Below are 23261 nucleotides of genomic sequence, written 5' to 3'. Positions count from 1 at the left end.
AGAAATAACTCCACATCGGCTTTAACGCTGAATACTGGATGTAGCCGAGCAGCAGCCTCTTTTCTCCTTCAGCACACAGACATATTTAAATTAGGCTGAGAGCTGGTCTGTTCTTTGCTTAATTTATTTTCAAATACTGTTATAAGACATTTAATACATACAAATATATAAAAGTGTTGCTTTTATAGAGTCTAGATTACACTGCATAAATTACCACATTAATCAGAACAGCCCCTGCTCTTAGCTGCTGAGTGCTGCACATCCCGCACTGTAGTTTATGTCGCACAGACCACAAAGGTCGATTTCTGCATTCAAGAAGTATAATGTTGTCAAACTATTACCACACTAATGCCACACTTCAGCTTTTCCTGGACCAGCGCACTGTGAGTTATACAACCATGCCTGTGTTGTTGCATGCTCTATTCCAAGCTTCCGTGTTACGTGTTACCGCTGACTATTTCTCAAAACAAGGTGTGCTGTAGTGCCATTGATTTTTGGATATTTCATTTTGTACAGTATGCAAATTAACTTGCACAGGGTTATATCTTCTAGATGAACGTAGTATCTGCCTGTTGCTGCAAGGAAAGAAAACTTTTATTTGGCAAAAAACAAAAGCAGACGCAGTGATTGTTGTTAAAGTTCAAGCAAATCTGTGAGGAAGATACTTAAAACATGAACAAGAATGTGCAAGAAGACTGGTATTGTATGATCATTATGACACTGAAGTAGGCAGCTTTTCCGCATTTGAATAGCAAAGTGAAATTCTTGGCAGACAGGGCCCCTTCAAAATCACGCACAAACACTGGCATTCCTTTTTTAGTGTAAATTGCCTGTACTTGTCTGCCTCCTCAGTGTCTATTGTGGCTCTGCCAGTGACCTCAACCTCAGGCTGGATGATATTTCAAAGAAGCAGAGAGACAACAATATACTTTGCCCAAAAGCTTAAAGTTGCACATTTTTTTATCAGAGAGGTGTTGTTGGTATGTTTCATATATTCTGTAAGGTCTGATTTAAAAAAAAAAACAGTCCAACTTACTTTCCGTTGAGCGCCGTGACTCCCATGGTGCTCCGTGGTGTTGACATACTGGCCACGTAGTTCCACTGTCTGGCCTGTGGGTCCCAGCGCTCCACTGTGTTGAGATAGCTCCAGCCGTCGTGGCCTCCCACGGCGTACATGGGGCCCTCCAGCACAGCAATACCTATACAGATGGACCCGAGAGGTTCCCATTACCCGAAAAAAGCCAGCTGTTTTGATGTGTGGTTATGTAAAAGAAGAAGATAATTGTCCCATTAGATGATAAATGATAAAGGTAGGTGCTTGTGGTTAATCTGTGATTGTATATGGAAAAGCAAAAGCAAAGTGTACCTGTAATTATTATTACCAATATAAATAATTAATGAATGAAGACAGGAACATTTTGTATTATGTATTTGTGTGTGTGTGTTTTGACAGCATGTAGTACAAGCACACACAGTCGTAGTGCTGTAATATAGCATTCACCCACTGTTTTGTAATGTATCAAATTAATTCATACAAATATCAAAGCCAAAGCCAAAATATATTCAATATCTCCTTGAGGCTAATGAAACAATTTTCTTTTTCAGATTCTCTTCATAAAGCCTAATGTCAGCAAAAGGTAATGTAAACCACATCTTAGTGAATAATCAATGAAAAGAAATTAAATGACATTTCCAAATCAAACTCTTTCTTCTCTCTACAGTTCTTGGAGAGAGCTGAGGCAGAGGTCCATTTCTCATTTTAGAGCTGAACAGAGTGAGTCATACAGCTGACCAAATCTGTTCGAAAAAAAACAGGAAGACCATAAAACTGCATTGTTATTCCTCATTCCCAAGTCACAGAGGAAAGCGGTTTTCATCGCTAACAATGCAGAGGATGTTTTAACACAATGGATTTTTATATTACCACCCTTATTTCCTTTGGTGAAAGTTCAATTATTTCTAGGGAACACAAGGGCAAGACCATGCATTCAGAGATCCTCGAATGACATAAACACTGTCAGGCTCAAACAATTCTTGTCACGAGGCTCCCTTTTATTACCGACTGGTGGTTTTGGTATAAAAAAGAAATACTTTTCTTTTTCTCGTCTTTACCCATAATGCACAAATAGGAAATGGCCGTGCAGGGATACTGGTAGACACTAAGCTCAGATATATTCAGACTCAAAATATGCATGCCACAAGCAAAGCAGCAAGAGATATTTGCTACAGGAAAGATCAAAGACAACACAGGTAATCTGTACAGTGTGATCTCCTGGGCTCGCTGATACCTACCGACCACACTGGGTGAGTGAGCTGAATGCTTTGACAAGATCTCCCTGTTCTGTTACCCAGACCTGTTTCAACTGTGAATCAAAACGCTTCTGATATGAGATTTATTGGGCAGGGAAGGGTAAGGGAGAGCAGGACCGGCACAGCCTGCCAAGCTTTGATAGGGGAATGGGAAAATATCAAAGGTCTATCTCAAAAAGAAATGTGTGATTTTTCTTTTTTTTTTTCCAGCACACCAGCTGTGACCCTTCTGAGCATGCATCCTGCAATTTTTGGTGTTTCATAACCATGTAGCCTGACGGAGCTAAAACCTCAAACACTAAAATAGTTTAAAGAATTGTATCTTAGTGTCAGCATCCTCTGAAAACAGTAGTTTATGTAGTAATATTAATAACAATAGTAGTAACTGTGAAGATTCTCAGTCATCCAGGTCATGGTTATTCAAGGAAGGTTGTATGGAGGGCAGCTGGACTTGGTTACAGATATTTGAAGACGTCTCACCTTCCATCTAAGTCCAGTTGCCCTTGTTTCAACCCGTCTTGGATAATAATCGTAGTGGTTAAAGAGAAGGACAGAACAGAATAAATTTGGAGCCGTAAAATTAGTGACAAATGATTTTGTTCATTAGTTTATCTGGAAAATAACTGGTAGACTAACTGAGAATGATACTAATCTTTAGTTACATCCCTATTGATGTATTAGCTATTCGAGAGAGTCACCAGACTCATTCAAAGTTTGTAAAATTTTGATGAATAATACATACATATTACAAATAATACATTTCAGGCAATTTTGAATGAAGTACAGTTGCCTCGCAAGACACACTCACCAAGTCCATGCCTGTGTGTCGACATTGGGGGCATGGTGGACCACACTTTACTGATCGGATTGTAGCACTCCACCATGTTGGACGTCTTGAGTCCATCTCTCCCTCCGACCACGTACAGCTTGTTGTCTATCACCGCCACACCAAACTGCAGCCGGCGTCCGTTCATGACTCCAACCTGGACCCAAGTGTTCGTCCGCAGGTCGTACTTTTCTATGGTGGTAGAGCCTGAAACCACGGATACATAAATCATTCCAGTTCAACTGTGTTGATGTGTATTGCTACCTACTGCAAACTGACCATACCTTTGGTAGCATCCATCCCTCCGACAGCGTAAAGTGCACCCACAGTGGACTTCCTAGGTTTGGTTCTAGGGCTTTGAAACATGGGACGTCGCTCAGGCAGAAGATGGTACTTCATGGCCTCCATCAGCAGCTTTTGGCATTCCAGATCATCAGAGAACATCTTGTTGTTTTCCAAATCTGCAAGGAGCTACGTTACCAGAAATCCATCAGTAAGCTTTACCATTTTATTGTTGACGTTATAATTAGTAACAGAAGGCAGAGCAAAGTGAAGAGCAGTTAACGGCCAGGAAACAGAATCCCACATAACATTCTGGAACAATAGATGAGCTCTCTGTGATTTTAGTATCTCTCTTACTTAAAGGATCAATCTGTGATCTGAGTGTTAGGGTATTTTTATCTATATCTTCAGATGAGGTAAAAGCAAATACAAGTCAGTCATGAAAATACCACTATAAACTAATACAGTTTATTTCAATGCAGCAAACCTACATCTTCATAAAACCATTTGTAGTCCGTGCAGACATCTGTATGCATTTTCCAAACAGTGCATCTGTTTGGAAAATCGACTATAATCAAATTTTATTTTGAAAAATACCTTTTCAGTCTTAACTGTCTTATCTCCATATAACATTAAGCCTGTGCTGAAAAATGATGCGGCAGCTTTTCTAGCAGTGCATTTCTTATGTGGTTTTATTGAATATTTTACCCCGCATTTCATTTTCATGACTTTTGTTTTGTATGTATTTATTGATCTTGTTATGCCTGCAAGTCAATGTCAGCAGCACTGCTCTGCTCATCCTTTCACTTTCTCCTAATACAGAACCAGTTTTGAGAAAAACAGCAATGATTCATTTCTTCTATTTATTTACCTCACAGCAAACAACATCTCCCAAGCCAATGGATGAGATAACTTATGTATTAGATCGTGTTTTCCACATATTTTTCATTCATAAAAACATTTACTTCATTGTTTTTTTTTTCTCTCTTTTGTTGCAAACAACAACACTTGAGGCTATTTTTCCTGCATCTATTCACCACAAAGTGAAAAATCAAATTCGTAAAATAATTCATTTTGGAAAATAAGCTTTCATTGAAAATAAAGAGATATTTTCATTCTTCAGATTTGCCAAAAAATGCTTATCTGTGTTTGATGTTATGTAAATTAGGATGACACATTTGTAAAACACTGCTTCTTCCCAGAAATACAGCATTCATAAAACATGAGTTGCAGTGTTTAAAGCAATAACAGTTCAAATATAAGAAAGCTATTTATAGCCTGTCAGTGCAAATAAAGATTCATGTTTAGCTGTCATACTGCCATTTTGATTTATCATTAAGAGGGGAGAATTCTTTTACTTCACCCACTAACAGAGTGATTATTGACAGTGCAGTTGTTGTAGGTATTCTTTAATTGGCAATTATTTTGTTGTTCAGTTTATAATTTCAGTTATTTTTCAAGCAAAAACACTAAATATTTCATGGTCATATGGTTCCAGTGTCTCAATTGTGAAGGCTTGCTGCTTTCCTTTTGTTTTATATGATAGAAAAATGGCAATCTCTGACTGCTTAGATCTCACTCCGTATCTAATCCTTATCTTACTTTTTCTCCAGCCCCTTATTATCCGCAGTCTCACCTGTGGAGGAAGAAGAGGCAGGCGGATGTAGGCAAGAAGCACCCCGAGGTCCTGCTGTCGATGCTGGACATCATACCGCACCCACATCATCAAAGCCTGGAAGATGGTTTCTTCGTCGGGGACATTGATGTCATCGCTGGAGAGCAGCTTAATGATCTCAGCCGTGGGGAGCAGCAGGAACTCCTGGTTCTGAATGACCTCCAGGAAGTGTTCCTGGGACACAGAGGAGACGTGGAGGAGGCAGATAATCATCAGTCATTAGCCGAGGAGTACGGTTGGTGCAGCATTATGCGTGTGTGTGTGTCTGTATTTCTACACCTATGAGGACCAAATGTCACAAGGGCAGAGAGGAGAAGAAAAACAAATGTGAGGAGATAGAGAATGCCATTTGGATGAGTCTATCTACAATTTCTAACATGACTGATAACCACACTGAGATACTCTCCATTTCTCAAAATTTTGAATGAACAGATGAAACTGTCATCTGTTTCGATTAGCTCATTAAATCAAATGATCCTTGCAGCAGCAGGCTACAAATCAATCTGGCATAAAACTTAAAAAAAGCCTCTTCATAAGCTTATAAAACATATTTTGTTGCTGAACATACATGGCACCTCTAAACCAAATAAGCCTTTTAATGAAAAACAGAAAGGCAGTGCACAGTAACGTTACCATCACACCAAGGTGGTGCCCAGTTCTAAGTTTTGTGGAAGCTGTACTCTATTGCCTCCCTAAAGATTGATCTTCCATTTACTGGCCAGAGGCCCAGGAGATATTACAGCACTGCATGGCTACCTCTTCAAGGACATTGTCTCTGGGTAGTTCCATTAGAGACGATGCTATATAAAACACCCTCCCTCCTCTGCGCCTCTATGGTATGTCCATCATTAAAACACATGAAAGACATACAGACCAATTCATGGCCATAATCACACCCCATTTCCTTTTTGGGCATGGCAGCTGAGCATTAATTATTAAGCTGCCAGAATAACTTTGACGAATCAAGCGCTCACTGTGGACTAGATGCTCGACAATTACAAAAAACAAGCACTCTATTGATCATCAACTTGCAACAAATTACAGTGTCTTGGTCCAATCTATTATGAGAACAGGTTTTAAGAGCTTAGAGCAGAGACAGCCTTAATGAAATGAGGGACATCTATTGATCTGTTGTGGTAATGCTGTGAGGGAGAAATTCCATCCAACTCTTTGACGTTGCTTTAGACCAATTATTTGTAATTACTGGTCTGGAACAGCTGTCGACAAAAATTGAAAAGCTCAACAGAGTTTGTTTCTTAAGCGTTTAAAAGGATGTGTTTTCAGATGCTGGCAAACTCATTGGTGAGTCAACTGCTTGGAAAACAAGATCAGCAGGAGACAATACTAATTGATTTAACTACTGCAAAAGAGTAATTGTGTAATAACAGTGTTTTCTGAAGAGGAGGGAAACGTTGATGTTTAATCGGAGAGAGGCTGGGAGAATTTCTTTTCAAGAACTTTTCAATTACCGTGTAATTTAAAGAGGCTGGCAAAGATAGACTGCTGTATCTTGTTATTTTCTAAACTGGGATTAATTTACTAAATCTAAATCCTGTAGATTTAAAGAGATATGTAACTGAGATAGAGTTTTATTCCTGAAAAAGAAGTACTGTCATCTCCAAACAATAAAACTTTTTTTCCTTTTCCTCTACAACATAAAAACGAGCAACTCTTTGATGTAGGAAAAGGATGTCAGAGACGGATCTCAGCTGCCACTCTCAACCAGGAAAAACAAGCTTATCTAAACAAAACTCACTCCACTTAGAACCCAGAGGATGGACTTCCAGGAAGCCCACAGCTCTCCCTGCTCATTACTGAAGTGATTGAACAGGAAGTTGGCCCTCTTGTGCAGTTTGATGATTAGATTAACCTCCTGGTCCTGGATGGGGCCTCAGTAAACAGGCTGAGCAGATGTCCTTTAGGAGATAACGCCTGCCTCGTGCTGTCACTTCTGCGTGGCCAGCAAGACGTTATCTGACAAATATACGCATGAATCTTAATCCAATGCAAATATTCCTCGCAGAAATATATATATATATATAAATCACATTTTCACGAGTCTGGCAGCGCCCTAATCAATGTGTGGCAAGGTGGTATCTCTTACTGACAGCCACATAACCAAATTAGACAAAGTGCAAGCATGAAACTATTCAATTTCTATTCAAATGTGCACATCACCCATCTCTCTGCTGAAATCAGATGATATAAATAACCAAGACCACCAACACTTCTTTCCTTTACAATTTATGACAGGTTATTTAAATTAACTAACCTCAGTCATAGTCACAAGTATTCCACTGCGTTATATAGAGTATATCCAACTATAATGCTATGTATACATATTGCATTTACTGACTGAACTGACAAAACAATGGTTATCATGTAGGGTATAATCAGAGCTGATGTGAGGAAAATAAAATTCAGATGAGTGTTGAAAGTCCCATGTCAGTACCTTAGATTATGTGGAGCAGATTTCATTTGATCCACTATGCACTGCGTTTCATGTGAAAGTACATATTGGGGTAATTAAACAAAAATTTTAAATACTCTTGTTACCATTAGGGCTTTCATTACTACAGCTGCCCGTGTGCATTCATGCAGCAAAGAGTCACTTTGAGAGTTCAAAACCTTATTACAAAATAAATAATTTAGCCCACCCAGCCATGTAAATGCAGTCTGGCTCTGTTCGCCCTCCTACCATGGTGTAGTTATGAGCCACATTAAGCAGGTCCATGCAGCCCTGGGCGTCCGCAAAGGAGCGTATTCCCAGGCAATTGGAGGGATGAAGCTGTTTCATCAGGAAGTTACAGCAAACCTGGATGACTTGTGAAAGCTGGAGGAGGCAAGCTGCCGCCAATAAACTCTCAATGGTCTCCTCTTTCAGCTCAAGGACACCTGCAATGTCAAGACGAGCGAAATACATTTTCATGTCATGGCTGAATGTCGCCACCAGTGGCTAACACAGTGATGGGAGTAGTATTGCAGTCAATATTTTAATCAAGGAAATGGCAACAAGTATTAGTGACAAACAAAGAATTAACAGTAAAATTACTTATTAAAGAATAGTTTCTCTTCAGAGTATTAACGAAAATGCTGTGGAAGTGGATATTCTGATTCAAACACATGGTAGGGGATTTATCAAAGGGCACTCTGCCTGGTAAAATAAAGCACTTTTATGTTGAAGCGCTGCCCAGTGAGTCGCCCAGTGATGAATTGCCTTATTGATCCATTTTAATCATGCTGGATTTCAGAAGTCTCATAACTACTTACAAGAGCTAGTGAACGTCTTTACGAGCACTCACCAGTGTAGGCAAAATGAACCAGGGATCTGAGGGCTTCTGGATCCACTCCCTCCATCTTGATCTCCTCCTGCTTCGCCTCTCTCACGTCGCTGGTGAACATAGCAGCAAAGTAGTCTGACACAGCACTCAGGACCAATCTGCCATAAAGGAAACACCACAAATTAATGCTCTCGTACTGTACATTAACTTAAATGTCTGTTGGAGATCTATATGCTGATTATTTAAAGTGATTAGGGAACCAGTCCTGAGATTGTGTTTCATGCCCTCAGCTGCTTTGCTTCGTAGGAAAGGGCATATCTTTGCAGTATATTGTATCGCATTATACTATTGCTGTAATAATTTCATGTAGTCCTGGTCCTAGCAGTGATTTATACCACTTGTGTGCTAGGCCACTGTGAGAAATTGAGTAACTTACTGTCCCTCCCCACATTCTGTATCATTCCACTTTGTCAGTGTATGATGAATGAAATTACCCCACATACTTCATGTTGCTAATAGCTACACTGGTCGGACCTCTAATTATGTTCACTCATTTGTCTAGCACGCATAACACACTGGTTGATTCATGAAGGAGCACAGAGGTCATATGGCATTACATGGCATTGAGATCAAGTGACACAGTCCAACAGTCTACACCTGTATTTCTATAATCTTGTGGTTTCTATTTACAGTGGCCCCAGAAAGTATTCAGACCCCTTCACTTTTTGCACACCGTATTGTGTTGTAGATTTATTGTAAATGGATCAAATTCATAATTTTCACTCATCGCAGTACACCCAGTAACCCATAATGACAAAGTGGAAACTTGTTTTTAGAATTTTTTTAAATTGGAAAAAAAAAAAAATCAAAAACTGAAATCTATCATTTACAAAAAGTATTCAGACCCTTAATTCGGTAGTTGGTTGAAAGCCCCTTTGGCAGCAATCACAGCTTTGAGTCTTCTACAAACTTTGCATACCTGGATTTGTGCCGTTTATCCCATTCTTCCTGGCAGATCCTCTTAAGCTCTGTCAGATTGGATGGGAAGTGTCTGTGAGCTGGCATCTTCAGGTCTCTCTACAGATGTTCTGTGGGTTTAAGTCTCAGTTTTGGCTGGGTCACTCAAGGACAGTCCAAGACTTCAGCATTGTCTTGGCTGTGTGCTTTGGGTCATTGTAATGCTGAAGGGTGACCCGTCACCCTATTCTCAATTCACATGCACTCTGGAGCAAGTTTTCTTCAAGGACCTCTCTGTATTTGGCTGCACTCATTCTTCCCTCAGTTCTGACCAGTCACCTTGTCCCTGCTGCTGCAAAGCCCCCCCCATAGCATGATGCTGCCACCACGCTTTACTGTGGGGGTTGGTATTAGCCAGTTGATGAGCAGTGTCCAATGCTCACCAGTCATGGTGCCTGGAGTTCTGCCCAACGAGTTACATTTTTGTCCCATCAGACTAGAGAACCTTTTTCCTCGTGTTCTCAGAGTCCTTCAAATGCTTTTTGGCAAACTGTAAGCAGGCTGTCATATGCCATTTACTCAAAGTGGTTTCCATCTAGTCATTCTACCATGAAGGTGTGATTGAAAGCTGCTAAAATGGTAATCTTTCCAGCAGGTTCTACCATTCCTGCAGAGGACATCTCTGGAGGAGCGACAGTTACTCAGTTTGGCTGAGCAAGCTAGCTCTAGTCCTGGTGGGACCAAACTTCCTTTATTTCACAATTATTGTGCTCCTGGCAACACTCACAGCTTTAGAAATGGTTTTATACCCTTGCCCTGACCTTTGCCTCACTGCAGTTTTATCGTAGAGGTCTACAGAGAGTTCCTTGGTTTTCCTGGCCTGTTATTTCCTGACATGCAGTGTGAATTGTGGGGCCTTATATGCTTAGGTGTGTGTCTTTCTAAACTATGTCCAATCAATTCGATCTGTTCTCAAGGATAAATAAAGCAAATAGAATAGTCTGGACCACAATTTTGAGTCTGAATGCTTTTGTTACTAAGAGATTTCAGTTTTGTATTTTTAATAAATCTGCAGTTATTGAGTGTAGATTGATGGGTGTAACCATTAAAATTAAATCTCAAGACGATAATGTTTATTATATCATGTGTCACTTATGTCTATATGCCATCCCTGCTTTACTTGGTTGTGTCCTATGAGCCACACTGAAACAGGCAGTCAGAGAGCTGTTCAATTCACCCAACTAGGTCAGTCACTGATACTTTTTTCTCTCTCTGCAGAGCATTCTGGTTTCTGTTTCATGAGTCTGTCTGGATGAACTAACAAAATATGCCAGTGGATAGACGTCAAAGCGCATGCACTCAGTGAACACAATGCCTCTCAGCATTCAGGGGGTGTCATGTGATCTGTTCCATTCAGCCATTCAACCGAGGGCTGGATGCCCAAATATTGACACCTCTATGTTGTAGATCACAGTGTTCTTCCATGTATCAAATGTAGGGCGGAAATGAGGGAGGGCTGAGGTGTAATTAGATCACAGCAGTGTACGTTATTTAGATGCAAACCAATGAGCATGGAATTTGCATGGATTTCCTGTCAACTGTCACCTGAAAATCAGAGGAATCTGGCTTTGCATTTCAAAACTGATTCATTCATTTATTATTCCACAGATGGATCCGACTGATTGGCATGTAAACTGTCATCCAGACCAAAGCCTGAATGCGCACATTGACGGCTTAAGTGGATTGGGATGAGCTCCCATATCTCTCAACGAAAGCAGATGTGGATGTAATTAATAAAATCAAAGCGGACACAAGCACAAACACCAACCTGTGAGCTGGTATCTTGTGATCCCCTGCTATCAAGAGGACATCACACAGCTGCTTGTGCTGGAGGTAGGTCTCCATCTTACGGAAAGTCTGTTCTGCATGATTTGTGGCCTGGAAAAACTCATCTGAAGAGTTGGTGTTCATTCTGGAGAAGGTGCTCAGAGCCAACCTGTGGAAGATGAACAAAGGAGGTGAGGAAGAGAAAAGAGATGCGGTGTGACTAAAAACAACTGACAGAAATAACCCTGCCTGTGTAACTAAAGCACCTTTGTTTCAATAAGCTTGCCCTCTACTATCCATTTTAGACACAGACATAAAAAATAACAAGCTGTGAACAACAACTTCACTTGAGGGGACAAAGACAAAAGGATCATAAGACGCAACAGGTGAAATTAATAAGGAAATTTCAATTTAGGAAGACAGTTTAATTAAACAAATGAATTAATTCAGCTCGCTGTTTACCCTGCCTGTCCAAGTATTAAATAAAAAAAAAAGAAGAAAGAGCTGTACACAGCAAGATAAGCGACAAATTATTGAGGAAACAAAAGAGCTTATTTGGACACATGGCACTCCTGAATCCTCTATTCCCCCCGGTGCATCTGCATCTTTCTTGCCACTCTAAGCTGAAATTAAAACTGTTATGGACTAAACTCCATACATAAGTGGATAACTAAGCACTTCAATCCAACGGGACAAGCAAGCACCACAATCTATGCAACAGCTTTCCAGACAGAATTTCCCAGTCTGTATGCGCCCGTGCCTTTGTGTCTGCTCCTGTGTGCATCTGCATATCTGTGCGCGCATGTGTGTGTTTTCCCAAAGACAGGGACTTAACAAGTGAATGAGCCCGTGTTCCTCACAGCATTGTGACAAGGCTGGGGTCCCTGTCCCCACGGGCTGCTAGATTACATGCTGTTTTACAGGCATCCAAGTAATCCCTCAGACTCGTGGAAAATAATGCAGGCCAGTCACTTCGGTGTCCTTCACAGAGCAAGTCCACTCATTGACATTTAGGGTTGTTTGTTACGCCACATAAACAGACTCAAGCCGTCTCTCCGAGGGAATTTACTGTCATCTCATGGTGCTTCTGCTGTGTAAAGACTGATAGCGCTCAAGAAAAAATGTCATTGCTATTTAAAGAGACACTTTATGTCCCCACTCATTACCACTCATGATCTGGTATGAGAACTGCATAAACTAGTAAACTTACAGATATGTCAATACCTATGAACTGAAAACCCTGTAATGCTTGGTAGCACAATGTATTGGCACATACTACGATTGATAACAGAGGAAGGATGCTGAGGGTGGTGGCTGTTATCGATGTCCTGATTAACACACTATTATAAAGTTTTTAGCCGAGTGTGTGACTTTCTCCTCTTTGATTACCAAAAGCAACAACATTTTCCCTCCGGGAATTGTTTATATTGCTCTCCAGTCACTGCAGTATCCTATAGTCTAATCTTTATTGGGGGACTTTATGCTAAATGTAAGAGTAATTTATTGCCCTGTCACGATAATTCCCCACTGACTCTGGAGTCTTGGAGAGGAACACCAAACAAGACTGAATAAGCAATGGGGCCATAAAACTGAGATGCATTGCCTTTGTATTGGCTCCAAGGTATGCTGTAAGGATTTTTCATGCCTACCAATCTCTCCGACACTAATTGCTTTGGTATCACATTCTAGGGAGCAGTAAATTTCTCTGAGGTGTATAGTTCGCTCTCAGTAGTGGGTTGGATCGTCAGAGGTATAGCCCAATTTTATTGAGGCACTAAAGCCCTAGAACACCTTACTCCAGAGGAACAGCTGTAGGGACAGCGCTGTACATTGCATATTACTAAACAATTCAAAAAGAGTCACAGTACCTAACAGAGCCTGTGGATTTCTTTCATGTGTCTGTGAACTATAAGAAAGTAAATTAACCAACCAAATAAACCAGGATAGAACAGAAGACTGTTTCTTTATTTCTATCCCACCTTATAATCTACACATCAGGTTTCCTTCATCACCTGAATCATTTTGCTCTTCACACCTTCCCAAACTTAGCACATTGCAATGTGACTAATTGGATCTGTGAAAAGACGCTGCATATTCAAAAACCTCTGCTATGCAGGTGAAGCAGCTGCTACTCAGTTATTATTATTGTCAAGACTAGAACCCTGTTTTAAGGCTGTGTTATTGAAAAATCCATGTGCTATATTTTATAGCACAAGATAAAGGCAAACGCTGTAATATAAAGAAAAGACACTCATTAATAATAATGCAGAGGAGGTATTTGAAATATAATGTTTAATGTCCCTCCCTCTGCTCCATCTGCTGTAATCAAGTTCTCACTGTGCTGACACTGCCCTCCTAGATGAATGGTTAGACGATTTGAGATGTGCTTTCGTCAGCCCAGATTAGCCGCTAGCTGTAAAGGTTATGAGTCAGACGTGTTGCAGAGAATCTCAGTCTTATTCCAACTAGTGTCAACTCCATCCCTTTACAAGAGGGAAAGTCGTGCCTGCCTGGGCCAAATGGGAAATGTCTCTTTTCAAAATGGATTATAACAGCCATTTGCCCCTGAAGGCTGCTGAGTAGCTTGGGTTCGGTTGAGAATCCAACAACTCTTACAAAGCCTCATGCAGCATGTGCCAAGTCTATATATTCCATGAGATCTTTATTCTTCTGTACTTTGACAGTCGGTACACTGCCATTCGGCTTTGTGTGGAGAGAAATACATACACTGAATGTAATAACTTGATCCCAGCAGTGAGACTGAAATGATAACTTTTGCACAGAAATAGATTTTCCTCCCTGCACTCTTCCTATCTCACCAAGGCTTACAAGAGACATTCTTCTTCCTGATGCTATTGTTATGCCGGACATACCTGCTTAATATTGATAATGATGGAGGAAATGTAGCTGCATACAGGAACCGTGTCTTTTGAAATCTGCTCCAAATGTGGCCAGCGAGCCCTTTATGTTAGAGAGTGCAATGAAAAATTGCCTCGGCTATTAACAGAAAATGAAATATCACCTTCCTATAGTTGTTCCCCTCAGCTTTTACCAAAACTGCACACACCGTAAAGAAGTGAGGTGAAGTTTATGTCAGCACAATGTCTGTGAACAGATAATGAACATCTCAGGTAGGGTACTGATTTCTATTTATAATATTAAGAAACTACATCAAGAATAAATCTTGCACAGTGAAAATTAAAAAAAGTATCTGTCAAAGTATCTGTTGGTTAATGAAATTCTGCATAACTGACTTGCACAGGTACAGTAGGTGAGATATCTGGTAGAAGCCACAGAGCAATACTTTGACATAATGTCACTCTTTATGTTATTAAGTACAGCATATTAATGCTAGTACTGGACCTGCCTTTTAAAGGTGCATGTGTGGTTAATTTTAATTCCATATTGTGATTTTCAGTCTTTGTTCATAGATTAACTGTGATTACAATGCTGAGCTGTGCATTTTGATGCAGAGGAATTTGGTGTAAATTGTGTGTGTGCGTGTGTGTGTGTGTTGGGGGGGTTGGTGGGCGTCCTGTAAGTGAAAAATGTGCAGATCTTAGCAGAAAGCTCCTCACTGCTTTGCTGATGGCAGGTTAACTCGCATAGTGTATGAGACTGTCATCATTGTTAGATGGTCTGTAATTTATTTACATCCGATGTTAGGGGGTAAACAAATTAATCCACAACATCTCAGTGGTGGGTCCACAGCTGCATGTGGTCTACTGTGTTAGATATTTATAGATCTAGGTATTTAGATGCCATATGTATTTGCAGAATTTTTAGATTGGTGGCCTAAAACCCACCTACTACTATGTTTGGACCCTATAACTGGGTGAATTACTTCACAAATCAATTAAATTATTTTACATTTTCCTAAAATCCTAACACAGATCTTGTATATTCTAACTGTGCATGTTATGGTAAACTCACTAGATATTTTCTAAAATACCTCCCAGTTTACTTTTTTGTCTACACTCTCATATTTTCAACCCAATCACACTGTGATTCTTTCTCAGTGCAAATTACTGGATGTGAGCCTGAGGACACTGGTGAACTAAGTCATAGCCCTTACTAATAGTACCCATGTAAAATTCATAGAAGGCTGTGTCAGGCATGGTTTTCTTTGAGTTAGGTCCATGTGAGGAGAAAAACTGAACAATCCACATTTAAACAGAAGTAAGGGAATCCAATACACTGCATAATGCTACTGTATCTCTTCTCACCATTTTTCAAGGCCTTACACACAGGCACAATAAGGAGCTCCCAACAACTGATAGCTTAGCTTCCGTCTAAGATAAGATGAGAACATTCAGAATCAATTACATGTGATGACAAAATCTCCTAATCCCTGCGGATGTCATTTTGAGATTACAACAGATGCATTGCATTTTTGCCATTTACGGCATCTTAAGGACAGCCTCCACTGGATGTGTCACATGTAGACCAAGACCCTATAAGCCTTGTGGTGTTATGAGGCATCAGACAAATATCTGAATTACTGCTGCTGACAGGGGGAGAGGTGGTGGTATTTCTTTTCCAAGGCGGTAGAGAGAGAATTGAGAAATCATTCAAACTAACAGCTCGCTGACTCAAGCCTCTGTTAGTGTTTATGTGGGAGAGGTCAGGGTTTCCATTCCATTCAGGTTAACTTCTGTCATATATTCTCTGCCAACAATAGGGAGAGGTTATTTGGATGAGAGTCATGAGGACAGAGCAAATATACAGTTTATAGATATGTATTGACATCAGAAGCAACGGTGGTAAACAGCAAGGTATTATATCCTACTTATTTCACTGCATTTGATTTAACAGCACTGCAGATACCTACCAGTCAGAAAGGTTAACTAAACTCAGGAGAATGCTAATGGAATGAGAATAATTATACCAGCATAGACCACGACATAAATGAGTCACTGACTTTTTGAGTTATCTTCAGTACTCATGGCTCCCACGCAAGTTTTTAGATTGTGCTGCAAAACATAATTAACAACATCAAATATAAAGACAAAGATCTGTTTCATTAGCTCAGTGTTTCCAAGAGCCAGATAACCAATGTTACATTTATGATTTATCCTTATTAAGCCTATTAATTTAGAACATTAAATCTTCTGCAGAATTCTAAATGGATACTTATACCATATTATTTCCTCCAGTAAGGTAAACCCATGAGGTAGCATGAGCTGTTTTCATTGACGTTGCCAATTTGATTAGTTTGACAACAGTCTTAAATATTAATAACAGAAGTGAGACTGATGGGATGGATTTCTTGTAGACATTGTGTGAATTTAACTAATCACTGTACCACAAAATGACTGACATGTATTTTCCAGCTATAGAGGAACGGCTAAAACTTTTGTATTTTTCACAGCCGGCAGAACTCATTTCTAGAGCCAGCCTGAGGGATTGTGACAAATTATGTGTCAAGGATTTATGATGTGAGACGTAATAGGGCCACCCAGCTGGTGGAGTAAATGAATGTGCATATCTCAGTGACATCCACACATCTGCTTAGCCGCCGATGAACATGCAAGCCATGGTGTGTCAGACAGTCACTGGCCTAATTCAGCGTGCAACTTCCTGCATCTGAAGATGCAGCGCGTGCCCAAACGTCATGTCCAGCAACTAGCACCTTCGCAGTCATCAAGTGATTGAAAAGTGGCTTCATGCAACACAAAGCTATGCATTGCCCTGCTACCTGCTTAAATCAAACTAATCTTTGCTGCCTTTCTTGCTGTTGAAGCCAATGAATGATCAGAAAACACTGCTTCCTTGATTTAATAATTATGTTAAACAGCCGCTTACAGGGTGATTCATTTATTTATATAAAGGAGAAAGTGATGGAAGTGTCTGTCGATATTCTTAATGATCCTGCCATTAGGAGAGAAGATTTATTTTCTGTGAACATTGTAAACAGGTTAGGTGGGGGTAAAGAATCAAACCCATTAAAAAGACTTAAGTCAGATTCCATTGCTGATTATCAAATTCTTAAATGGGAATCACTACAATCCAGTGCATATGAGCCAAGGATATATTTTATGATCTAACAGAGCAAAACCATTTTAATATTTCAGTATCATTGTCAAAATATGATGGTTGTGCTGTATTTTACATGGCCAGCATGAACTCAAGGTCCCCCTGAGAGCCAGAGAGTTACACATTTTTACTGTGAGGCACATCTTTTATGCATGCACTTTTCACACACAGGGATCCCAAAACATGAACATCTGCCAATTATGCCAACACGGAGAGCAGAACATCGAGCGGATTCCGAAAACTGTATCTTAACTTGGAATAATTCATGTCCTGTTCAGGGAACCAGACCGTCCACTGCCCCAGGGATTTATTTAATCCATATTGACACATTTTTGGCTGTAGGTAGAGAGTGGTTATTTATAATCATCTGTTTAATCACAGTGAGTTCTTTCTGAAACAAAGGGACTGATTCACTTTCACTGTTCATTTCATCACCAGGTGCGTGGAACAAAAGCGCACAGGAAAAGCTTAAGGACCAATCACCTTAGAATGTCACAGACAAGATAAAAGGAGAGTTGGTCTTTTCATCCTTGATGTGAGGTGCTTTTAGTGTTCTGCCAGACAACACACACACACACACACACATCTCTAACCTGTTTACTTCCTGGAAGAAGATGTAGGATCACATGGAAGACAGGGGGAAAAAACACAACCTGAGAAGGCAGGGGGAGGGATTTATAGCTGAAAGAAAAACACCTATGTGTTTGACGTCAGGGTTTGTGAAAAGATTTCGGTGGAAAATACATTCAATAACATGCTGCCCACTAGGTATGATAGCTTTTGACTTTTAAAGTGTTTGTAGTGCCAGTCTAGATAATTCATGTGATTGCACTACACCCTCTTTTTATAGGTCCGGTACATGATGTAATTGCTCTTTCCCGCCATCCACTTTTAACTCTATGAAAGGATGCATTAGTGTGCTGTGTAAAAAAAAAAAACTAAATACTCTGAGGAACCAGGCAAGGGCACAGTGTGCATGTAATGTGGACCACAACACAGACGAGGGAGCAGAAAAAGCCTTGGCTTTCGGTCCACTGAATAATTAAAAGGATGCTTTATTGGTTTATCCTGCCTAACATGCTGTGGACAATGAGAGTGAGCTGTCCCCAGGTGAGCCATGGTGGCAGCTGCCTAGCCTGAGTAAATTGGAAAATGATAGCTGTGCAGATAATTTAATCTTATCTTAATTAAAGGATCTACATGCAGCATGGCACTGCAAATATTGACTGAAGTGAAAATGCTGCAGACATCAATGTATTTTGAAAGAAATGTTGAAAACAGAGTGTGACTAAGTAAGCAACATTTATTGTTAAAGCAGGCTCATCTTTCCCGATCACAACAAATCATTCTTACTTTTTATTCCTGGCATTTTGCCTCAGGCATCAGACTTTCTCCATTAGATGCAGATTTTATTTAGCAGCTATACTTTTCACTTTGAAATGTGATGGAACCATGTGTTCCAAAAATAGCATTCTGCTAATTGAGCAGATGATATGCAAAGTGACTGATGTGGCGCCACATAATCAGTCTGTGTCTCCTTAGTATCTAGTAGCTAACAGTCATACCTCTCTCTGGCCTCCACCTCTGCAGTTTCCTCTGTGCTGCTCTTTACATCTTCCTGACCAGTGTTGGCATCCTCTTTCCTTGTGGCACTGGGTGACGAGCTGCTCTTTGAGGTCTCCTCATTGACCTGGAGTCCCTGGATGGTGTTCTGTTGATGGTGCCACGATTGATGCCCGGCTCTGACATAGACAGGTGTGGGCCCTGGTGTCGGTGCCAAGATGCTGTGCACGGGGCTGTTAGTCTTCCGTAGTCCTCCAACACCTCTCTCCCGTGAGTGACTCTTCAGCCGACCCTGGACAGGTGTCCCCCTGTGGTCCAGGCCATCCTGTTGGATGTAGCCTCCCACCCCGCCAACGCCACCACCTCCGCCGCCAGCCGAACCCTGGGATGAATGGCTGAACCAGCGCCAGCGGAGCCTGAGGATCTGCTTCACGTCAAATTCCTTCTTCCCCGACACAGACATCGTCCTCTGGGTTTGGAGACGAAGGCAATGGTACGTTGAGTCCCCAAAAACATGGAGAGCAGAGAAGAGAAGAGCCTTGGTTTCAGTCCTCACTGACTACAATGTGCCTCTTCTCTTCCGTTATTGTCTCACTACTATCATGACCACCCCCTCCTCCTTCTATTACTCCTCCGTTGTTCTTTTAGTGGAGATGGAAAGCAGTCCTCTGCAGCTTTTGTTCTTGTGCCTGATACTACCCTCCCTCCAACTCTCCCTCTCTGTCTTTCTCTCTCTCTTTCCTCCTGTGCTGCTGCTGTTTCTGTTTGCTGCTGCTGCTGCTGCTGCTGCGCCGCTGGAGCTGAGTTAATGCACATGCATGATCCACACTCCCTCCCCCTGTTTCGCTTTCTCTCTCTCTCTCTCCCTCTCTGCTTGTCTCTCCTGTGCACACACACACACACACACACACACACACACACACACAGTGAGAGATAGACACATATACCCTGAAAATAAAATGAGAAAATCTCCCAAGCCCTGCCCAGTCCCCTCTGCCGCTGCTCTGTGTGTCCCTGTGTGACTATGTGTATGTTTGTGTGATATCAGGGCTGCCTGCTCATGCAGGGGGGAGGTGAGGTATCATGGAGGCAGGATGATGAGGTCACACCTTAACAAAGTAAATCACTGCTTGCTGAAGGAGGGAGTGAGGAAGACTACTAACTACACTGTATGACCAGGACTATTAGTAGGAGCTTGTCATACATGTACATAATACATAATGTATAGATGCATGCTCATCCATGAGCAGAAAAGTAGGCATGCATTAATAACTCATAAATAACCAACACACATCAACTCACATTGTTAAAGGCAAGTGAAATTTATCTCATACTAGCACACATCTGTGCAGTTTGCATCAAACAGAATCCCATGGGGGAATGTCTCAGTGTAGGTAGCCATGCAGAAAAAATATTCTCCTTCAGTCACTGTCTTGAAAGCCCCCTGCGATTACAAGTGAAAAACTACATACTGATGAACCTTCAAGGTCAGTAAGCTGCCTCCTCCCCCAGTCAGGGCTTCAGAAAACAGTCTTTTACATTTCAAAAATAGATCCTGCTGCTGCATAAGCTTAATACTCCACTATTGTAGATAATACAACTAAACTCCTACTTCAAAGGCACAGGGGCAGAGAAACCACACACAAGGTAATTTGGGGACATTTGATCAATGCTGACAGCATTCAGAGTGGCATACAGGTATGCTGTAGGGTATTTTGTCAACAGTTTTGGTGCTGGGTGTTTTAGGTACTTTATTACAATCCAGTTGTCAAAGGAAACTCTATATGCCCACGGGGCAGGTGGTAATTGGATTTAGAAATGAATTGTGAACCATGAAAGATTGTGAAACACAACAAGCCTTATCCTACCTGCCTGATACTGCATAGCATCAGGATTTATGGATATTTTTTTTTTCCATTGAATCACTCAGTCAGTGTGTTAATGTTCTGCTCCCGAGCTCCCTTATTAACACTTTGTTTTCAAGCTTTTTATAACTGCAAGCTTACACACTGACATTCACAATCCTGCAAAACTCATGAAAACGCAGCATTGTCTTTCTGTACTCATGCCAACATTCCACTTCCACGACAAGGGTGAGAGGAGAACCTTGCACTCAAACTGCTGGATTTCAATATTGTACAGTCTCTCATCCGCCTCCACCAAATCACACTGCAGGTTTGGAGGAGTAGATTCAACCAGCTACTGTGTCCACTATTATCTACCTAAAGGATAACTGCCCGTGTTATTTAGCAGAATAGTTATACAGTCATTGATATGACCTATAAAAGATGTTTCCATAACATATTTACAGCTAAGGACAATAGAAGCACTTTTCCTTGCCACTCACAAATTCTTGTGCCTTGCTCAGTGAAGCATCAGCTCTTTACTCCTTCCTACTAACATTAGATGAGAATATCTCTTTGTGTTCTTCACATGCCAAACAGCAGCACAGTAGAAACAAAGATTATGATTACTACACGGATGGTGTTTTTCCCACAACTACTGTAAGATCAAGAAATTATAAAATTATAAAACATTCAGGTCAATGCATTATTCAAATCAAGTCAATGGTAGAAACTGCAGAAGGGTTGAAAGACTGCATTAAGTGTTTGGATCACCCTTTGTTTATTGCCGAGCTTTTATGCTAATGATACAGTAAGGATGGATGAGCTTCAAACATTATTTTCACAGTCAAGAGGCAAAACACTGAATTATTAATAAGAGCTTTCTCAGTATATAAAAATATTTTATATTGTATTATGTTATTTTGGAGCCCAAAAAGACCAGCATACAGCGACTAGTTCCTACTGGGTATTCTGATAATTGAATGGATTTATACACATGCTTTGAGGTGGTGTGCTCTGTGGTTTCATTTGACTGTAAAAGAAGCTATCTTGGTTTGCTTGTGCCTTAGACCTTCACCTTTTGACATTAACCATTTCACAACAGAGATGGCGATCATCTATAATATAATAGCTGAATGAATGACATCCATTAATTAAACGCAGCAAGACCTTTGGATGGCATGGTTTTATTGATCATAAGTTTGAGTATGTTGCACACATCTTTTATGGTTCTGAGCAATGCTATAACCACTCTCATTAAGTGCTATAATAACATGCAATACATTATGCTTAATTGTACATAAAATGATTGTGTTACTAACTTCACTCTGCTGTTCTATAACCAGAATAGGACACTATTAACTACAGGCATAAAAATGTAAATAATAATTTTACTGAACTGAACAAAATGATAATAAGGAATATTCTTGCCTATATTATTGCCCATGCTGAGGTTAATTTTGTAACTAAACAATATAATTATGTAGTTTCTTGGTTTTGTTGTTATTCCCTGCTGACAGATTTCTTGCCACAGTCATTAATCACTAAGTGTCATCATCACTCCAGGTAGCATCAGCTAATACGCATAAACTCGTGAAAACAGATCTCAGTCAGACTTCAATATTCCCTCTGTTTTCCTTATCAGACAGAAATTCTTCTCACAAGTCCCCCGTGTATTTATTCTAGTCCAGGAGGCACTTGATACTCCTATGCACTTCATATTGTTTTAAACCCAACACATTATAAAAGCAGCTTTTACAGAATTATCTTAAAATAAAGCTGTATAGGCGCTATACCGTACCAAAAACACATTCAGAAACTGAATGTGAAAGATGCACTGGAGAAATATGAGAATAATTCCCCTCAAATCACATATTACCATTTTTCAAAATCCTTATTAGCTTTAATGCATCATCTACCAATACGTGACAATGGATTCTTGATGAAAGTGCTCCTATTAGTGTTACACAAAATAAATAGGGTATTTTGTGGACACTATCTACTTGTCTAGAAAGTCTACGTGTATCATAATAATAAAGGCCTATTAGAGTGAGATATGATCTAATGTATAGTAACACATCACACTGGGTAACCTCTTTTATTCTTGCAGGAGTCAAGGACACCATCTGGCTGCACTCCGCATGACACATTAGATGTCAGATGTCAGACTGGTGTGGTAAACCGCATTATCATCCAACATCTGCTTCCCCAGTGAACGTACCTACGTGCCTAGATGGCTATTCTTTGAGAGTCCAAGGTGGGTAGATGAGCTCCATTTGCACTAGCAATTAACCTGGAACATTAAATGCCTTAAATGTCAGTTGCATTCTTATAAATTATATGTATTACTGGATGGGGAACTGTGCTATATATTAAGGATTGTGAATAAAAAGCCAAGTAACATGTAAGAAAAACAGAGTAACTACAACATTCATGCCTTGCTATAGTTGTCAGAAATTTGGCTGTGTGATCTGCTATTTTATATAGAGTATTTATATATATTTATTTTACATTGCACTCACACTGTTGTACTGTGGAGTATCCTGGATAAGTGTGCGAACCCCCTCCACCCCCAGCTACAACTGCAAGATCCTAGCATGAATATCAACTAACTGCTTACTGGACAGATGAAAGCAAGGCCTCACAAATGTTCTACGCTA

At 40.4% G+C, this 23261-nt stretch overlaps 1 protein-coding gene across 4 annotated transcripts in view; it reads right to left on the bottom strand.

Moving 5' to 3' along the window:
• The window catches only part of klhl4 (kelch-like family member 4), a 28457-nt gene that overhangs the window by 4406 nt on the left and 790 nt on the right, over nucleotides 1-23261 (bottom strand). For 2 of the 4 annotated variants that reach the window (XM_051072418.1, XM_051072419.1), the window contains exons 2-9: nucleotides 18760-19640; nucleotides 11160-11327; nucleotides 8396-8532; nucleotides 7792-7988; nucleotides 5055-5267; nucleotides 3421-3607; nucleotides 3119-3343; nucleotides 1037-1199 (exon numbers count right to left, since the gene is read on the bottom strand). In XM_051072418.1, the coding sequence (XP_050928375.1) occupies nucleotides 1037-1199; nucleotides 3119-3343; nucleotides 3421-3607; nucleotides 5055-5267; nucleotides 7792-7988; nucleotides 8396-8532; nucleotides 11160-11327; nucleotides 18760-19220 (1751 nt within the window). In that variant the 5' untranslated portion in view covers nucleotides 19221-19640. The remainder of the gene's footprint in view (nucleotides 1-1036; nucleotides 1200-3118; nucleotides 3344-3420; nucleotides 3608-5054; nucleotides 5268-7791; nucleotides 7989-8395; nucleotides 8533-11159; nucleotides 11328-18759; nucleotides 19641-23261) is intronic. The other 2 variants (XM_018669111.2, XM_018669121.2) reach the window with 2 other exon arrangements.

The sequence above is a fragment of the Lates calcarifer genome, linkage group LG8, assembly GCF_001640805.2.
Source record: "Lates calcarifer isolate ASB-BC8 linkage group LG8, TLL_Latcal_v3, whole genome shotgun sequence".
In the NCBI taxonomy this organism is placed as follows: domain Eukaryota; kingdom Metazoa; phylum Chordata; class Actinopteri; family Centropomidae; genus Lates; species Lates calcarifer.
Note: the sequence above shows the minus strand (reverse complement) of the source record. Positions and strands in the feature narration are given on the sequence as shown.